The sequence below is a fragment of a genome, unplaced genomic scaffold, assembly GCF_019419815.1.
Source record: "Pyrus x bretschneideri cultivar Hongxiangsu unplaced genomic scaffold, Pyrus_bretschneideri_v1 Contig3, whole genome shotgun sequence".
Taxonomy (NCBI): Eukaryota; Viridiplantae; Streptophyta; class Magnoliopsida; order Rosales; family Rosaceae; genus Pyrus; species Pyrus x bretschneideri.
Window position 1 is genome coordinate 7,889,725 of NW_025999612.1, and position 6,000 is coordinate 7,895,724.

The 6,000-nt window shown below is 33.1% G+C and overlaps 1 protein-coding gene across 1 annotated transcript; it reads left to right on the forward strand.

The window, feature by feature from the left end:
- The first annotated feature begins 1,844 nt into the window (after positions 1-1,844).
- LOC103939471 (bidirectional sugar transporter N3-like) lies at positions 1,845-4,496 on the forward strand. The gene is made up of 6 exons (XM_018645545.2): positions 1,845-2,024; positions 2,230-2,266; positions 2,370-2,580; positions 2,787-2,948; positions 3,062-3,181; positions 3,985-4,496. Exons 1-6 carry the CDS (start codon positions 1,973-1,975, stop codon positions 4,297-4,299), a joined length of 897 nt encoding a protein of 298 aa, XP_018501061.1. The 5' UTR covers positions 1,845-1,972; the 3' UTR covers positions 4,300-4,496.
- Positions 4,497-6,000: the final 1,504 nt, after the last annotated feature.

Below are 6,000 nucleotides of genomic sequence, written 5' to 3' on the forward strand. Positions count from 1 at the left end.
ACATATACTTGTCATGGGATCAATGCTGCCATTTGTAGCAATCAAAACATGGTCACTTTGAATCCCCTGTTCACGCGTGATGGTCAAAAACTATATAAGATAGAGCGCAATACCCTTTTTTTTCTATGCTATAATCGCCCACCAAATATTAAGAAGTAAATTTTGCTTCACAGATGTCATGACTTGAACTCCTTAGGCTTGAATATTTCCCCAGCTGTGGATTTCTTGTATGATTAAATTATTATGAGTAGTTTTACATGTATCATATATATTTATTATTTATTTGTATGTAGCTTAATATTCTAGTAAATAGGGTATTGAGTTTTTACTCATGCGTTTCGGGTTTGAAACTCCCTCTTTTCTTAAATTATTGTAATTGTTTCGAATCATTCCCTCTTTTCTTACTAATAAACAAATAAAAAAGAGAGATGTATCATATCTATTTATTATTTAATAATAGATTACGTCTCTCGTCTAAATGTTGATAAAAATTTCTTTAAAAAGGCAAGTTCGCCTTTCTCACTTTTTTGAGAAGAGAACTGCTAGGGACTTACATCAAAACGTACAAAAATCTAAAATTTCATATTCCAAACTGTTATGATGGAAATAATTGATTTTTTTAGGAGATTTTAAACCTAAACTACATATTTAAATTACATATTAATAGAATATTTTTTGTCAACCAAAAGAAGGTAAAAAGATTATTTAGTGTTCTATCATATCAAAAAAATTAAGGGCAGTAATGTAATTTTGCAAAACAATTTCTTTTTTTTTTTTGTTAAAGCATCACCTACAAGTGATTTAATATCTTTAATTTTAAAAAATAAAAAATAAATATCTCTTCCTCTCTCTGTCTCTCGCCGCTCCTACGTTCTTTCTCATTGTCTTCTTCTCTCCTTCAATTTTAAAAATTAAATAAAAAATTTCACACACTTTGTGTGTGGGCATGTACTAGTTCTATTTATGACATGTACAGGGTGAAAATTTCACTCCCAATTCTACAATAGTTTTAATAAAAACCTTTCATTTGCTTCTCTTCGAAAGTTTGCGTATCATAATTAATTTTGCCATAATTCCTCTTTTGGTGATCGATTCAACCGCTGATAAAGAATATTATCTGTAATTTTGTTATATTTCATCTCTTCAATAAGTTCGATAATTAGCATAACAACCATATTGCTCCGATTGAGTGAAGAACTTATGATTTGCTTTTCGGAAATATCTAAATGAACAATTTTAGTGAAAACTACATCCATTCATATTTGGACATGATTACAACCTTCGTCACTGTTAACCAGATACAAATTTTTAATGTCATATTTCATATATAGTTAATCCATTAATGAATAAAACTTGAGAATCCTTTTGAGACCATTATATTACTACTATGAAAGATGCGATCAATATAGAATCAACAAGCATGATAGAAGAAAATTTATTGAGAAGTTTTTGGAAATATTGTTAGGGTTTGGGGTTGAACGAGCATGAAAGTACTGCCAAAGGCCAAAGAGCCGGGGGTACCCCAAAAGAAACAGCTAAAAGCAATAGAAAGTGATAAATCGAAAAAGGAAGTTGCTTAGGAAGGTTTCACGTGAAAGAGGTGCTAAGGAAGGCAATCTTTCTAAATATGTAACGTAAGTGTGTAAGTGTGTTGCACAATAGTTAAAAATACCGACTCACCTTTGCTGAGTTGGCACTCACATATATGCTTATTGTACCTAATGCCAAACGCTAATAAACTAATCATCACAATTCAGCCTTCATGCAACAACATAGCCCCAACTTCTTTCTATATAAATACCAAGGACTCTTTCTATTCATGATCTCGTGGCAAAGACTTGGAATATCAGAGATATAAAGAAAGAGGATATAGAGCTAAGCTATATAGCTTCGTATATAACCCTCTTCCTTCACTCTCAGTTTCAGTTTCATTTGCTACACATCTCCAAAGAGAGAACTCTAGCCAGCTACCATGTCTGCATCAACTTCTCACCATCCATTGGCTTTTGCCTTTGGCGTTCTAGGTATAACAATATATTAGCATTGTCATTGGTTTCGCAACTCTTTGTCTCTCCCTGCACGCCAAGCCCTACTTATCTATGATCTTTGAATTGAATAAGAGACGAAATAAACTGAATTGTGCAAAATCGTTTCCCTTTAGTTTTCCTGATTTTACTTTATTTGAAGAGAAACTAACTTTCTTTCTTCTTACCATTTTCAATTAAACAGGCAACATTGCCTCGTTCATCGTTTTTCTAGCTCCGCTGTAAGTTTCTTTTCTTATTAATTTATTTCAGGGATAATGAGGAATTACAATGAGGTTTTTTTTTTTTTTTTTTTTTTTTGGACTAATTTTTTGGGCGGTGCAGGCCGACATTTTGGAGGGTGTATAAGAAGAAATCGACGGAGGGATTTCAATCAGTTCCATATGTGTTTGCACTGTTCACTGCAACGATATGGATATACTATGCATTCCTCAAGTCTAATGAGATCCTTCTCATCACCATCAACTCATTCGGTTGTGTCATAGAGACCATTTATATTGCAATTTACCTTACATATGCAACTAAGCAAGCGAGGGTGAGTAGTGTTATCTTCTCTCTCTCTCTCTCTCTCTCTTGAACAAATCTGCATATTAAGTTTAAAGGAATTACTGCAGAGTTGCTAGAGCAGTGTGCGTTTTTCGCAGTTTGAATTCCCCTCCCATTAGTCTAGCTGAATTCAAGGTAGGATATGACTTGTATAAAGGACTTATTTAGAATTAATAAATCAAATTTGTGTTGCAGGTGTCCACTCTGAGGCTGCTTTTTCTGGTGAACTTTGGGGGATTTTGCTTTATTCTTCTACTGGCTCACTTCTTATCACAAGGGCCGACCCGCGTCGCAGTTCTAGGATGGGTTTGTGTGACTTTCTCTGTCAGTGTCTTTGCAGCACCTTTAAGCGTCATGGTAATTGATTAAGCAAGTACTGTTTTCAAATATTTAAAGGTTTAAACAAAATCTCAAATTTTCTATGCATTAAGATTTAATACATGCACGATTTTTTATTTTGTGTTGTGCAGAAAATGGTTATCCACACCAAGAGCGTGGAGTTCATGCCGTTTAATTTATCCTTCTTCCTCACCCTAAGTGCCGTTATGTGGCTCAGCTATGGCTTACTCCTCAAGGATCTCTACGTTGCAGTAAGTCATTTTATTTGTGTACGGCTATTTCTGTTTAACTAATTAGCTAGGTGTGTACGGTTAACCTGTCCTTAATTGTGGACTTTTCCTTTGCTGATTTTTAAAATAATAATAAATAAAAAAACTGGTAATTATATGTTAATGTGTGCTACGATGCGTTTTTATCACATCAACCTTTAATTGATTTATATTGTGGCGAAATAAAAATAAATCCATGAAGGTTAAAAGTTAATTAAATCATAGAATAATTCAATTAAAAAGCATGATTATAAGGAAATGGAAAAAATCATTTGTTATGCAAACACTATCCCCTAATGGACCACTCTCTTACGCCAAGTTTAATTTAGTGACATAAGAAAGCAACAAGAACTATTTAAGAAGCTCCAAAATATTGTTCGGAAAATTTTGGGCTCATCTAGAAGTACTTTTAAGATGACTGAAAATATTTTTAGATTCTAAAAGTACTTGAAGTGCTTTCTTCAAGAAGCACTTTTAAAATAAATGAAAGCGCTCCAAGATTTTCTTGCATTTTTACTAAAGATTAATTCCAAAAATATTTTCACCAAAACCACTTTCAGCCATTTTAAAAGCACTTACAAACTAGCTCTTAATTAGAATACGTTATGGCATTTATTTTGATATTTTGCATGGTTTAGCAGACTTGTCGGCTAGAGCAGTATGTGCTCTCATCTGCACTTAAGTTTGAATTTTACTCCTTACATAAATTTAATGTAGAATTTCCTCTGTATAAGAATATATTAGCTAGCCTTAATTAACTAATCACATGATCATTTCACTTGCAGACCCCAAACATTGTTGGTTTCTCCTTTGGGTTGGTTCAGATGGCCCTCTATGCAAAGTACAGGAATAACAAAACAAATGTGGAGAAGAAGCTACCAGAACAGAAAGCTGATGTTGTGAAGCAAATGACAATTTTGACTACTACGCCTGAGGTGGAGGTACAAGTCCAAGCAGCTGTAAGCTCCCATGACAATAGTACTGATGCTCATCCAAGCTCTGAGCATAACAATGACCAATATATGCATGCACAAACATGCCATAACGAGAAAATCATCGAACCCTCCATGCCCGGCCAACTTGTTACATGTGAAGTTTGAATATTTGGTCATCTGCTGCCTGCTTAATTGTACCTGAATCAGTCGAGATCGATCGCTCTATATAAATATTTTAGACGTCACGATGCATATGTAACGTAGTGTACATATGCCCTTTTGGTGCATATTTACTTTCCGTGATGTTTATTTTTCCTTATATTTGTGTAATCCTAATGAAGGTATAGACTAGCCTCCTCTTGTTCTTGCCCATTGTAATGGTTTCTAACACCTTTCGAGGGCATAACGGTCTTCAACAGTGTATATATATATATATATTGTCTCTAATTGTTTAATAACATATGACGTATTGTATCATATTCCGGACACATTAAAAAATCTCGAAGAGAAGAAGGGATTTTGGTTCATTCGCACATTAATTAAAACCTTGATTTTCATCATTTGGACAAGATTGCTTTACTATTTCGTTAATTGAAACAAAGCCTGAGATTGAATTTTGGTTTTAGTCCTTCGATTTGGTACATTAGTTTGAACAGGTACACAATTTTCACGAACAAAAATCCAATTTAACACTCAGTTTAAGAAAATAATTTTATTTAATTTAGGACGCAAATAATTTTTTAATCCCAAAAAACAAAAAAATAAATAAATAAATAAATAAAGTTTAGAGTTTTTGTAAAATATAATGAATTTATGGACCGGTTTATTCAAGCAGTATGTGCACTATTCTAAAAATCTCCTCCTAACACCGCCTAGGCACTGGGTCACCGCCCCGATTAGTCCCTAGGCATTGGAAAATTAAGAATGTGCTCCTAGACCCGCTTAGATGTCCGCCTAGCCTTCCTAGGCACCCACCTAAACCTAGTTTGCAAATCTCACATCAATAGAAAATCGATAACTTTTATTTTGCATTTTAATTTTTCAATAAAATGTAAGAAACTTGTTGAATAATTGGATGAACACTCATTATATGCTTATTCTCCATGTTTTCAATATGTTCTAATACTTTATAATTTATGTGTCATTTTATGATGTAACTTATGTATCTCAATATAATTATGTGTGTTTTATAAGTATAAATATGCACTTATTTATACAATATATAATAAATTTATTTACATCCGTCTAGTTCGCATAGGCCCCCGACTAATCGCCTAGGCACTAAGCCCAGCCCGTCACCCGACTAGCGTCGAGTTTTTTTTAGAACTTTGACTATGTGACAGTCAAATAATATTTTAGTAATTAACTTTCCTCAAATCATACAACCTAAATTCTAGTTTAACATGTATGCTAACCTATAATACAATTTAACATGTATATTTAAAGATCCAGATAAATCGAATCTCCTTTGCAATCTTTCTCGTTCTTTCGAATAAAAAAAAAACGTTTAGTTTAATCTAACGGATGCATCGAGACCAATTGAAGTTGCATAATAGAGGTAGCACTAGACTTTGTTTTTAGGTATGCTTATGTATGTGTATGCACATATTGGCATATATTGGTAGTGCTTGTTGCCACGTTTACGTGTGTGCTACCTAGTTCACCGCTATTCTTCCATTGACGACAAGTAAGACAATATGGTATTCTGCCTTGCATTACGTAAGAGGAAATTATAAACAATGGCTAAATACATATATAACAAAAAAATGGAACTTTTAGATTTTAAGTCTTTTTAATTAGATTTTAACCTGAGTGATTTTTAAAATATAATATAAGTCCTTATTTTTAAAACTTACCATATAAGTA

Bases quoted from the DNA above. Each gene is read 5' to 3' on its own strand.
- LOC103939471 (XM_018645545.2), top strand. From the start codon at position 1,973: ATGTCTGCATCAACTTCTCACCATCCATTGGCTTTTGCCTTTGGCGTT. The intron at 2,267-2,369 runs GTAAGTTTCTTT...TGGGCGGTGCAG, and splicing joins ATCGTTTTTCTAGCTCCGCT to GCCGACATTTTGGAGGGTGT. The intron at 2,949-3,061 runs GTAATTGATTAA...TGTGTTGTGCAG, and splicing joins CAGCACCTTTAAGCGTCATG to AAAATGGTTATCCACACCAA.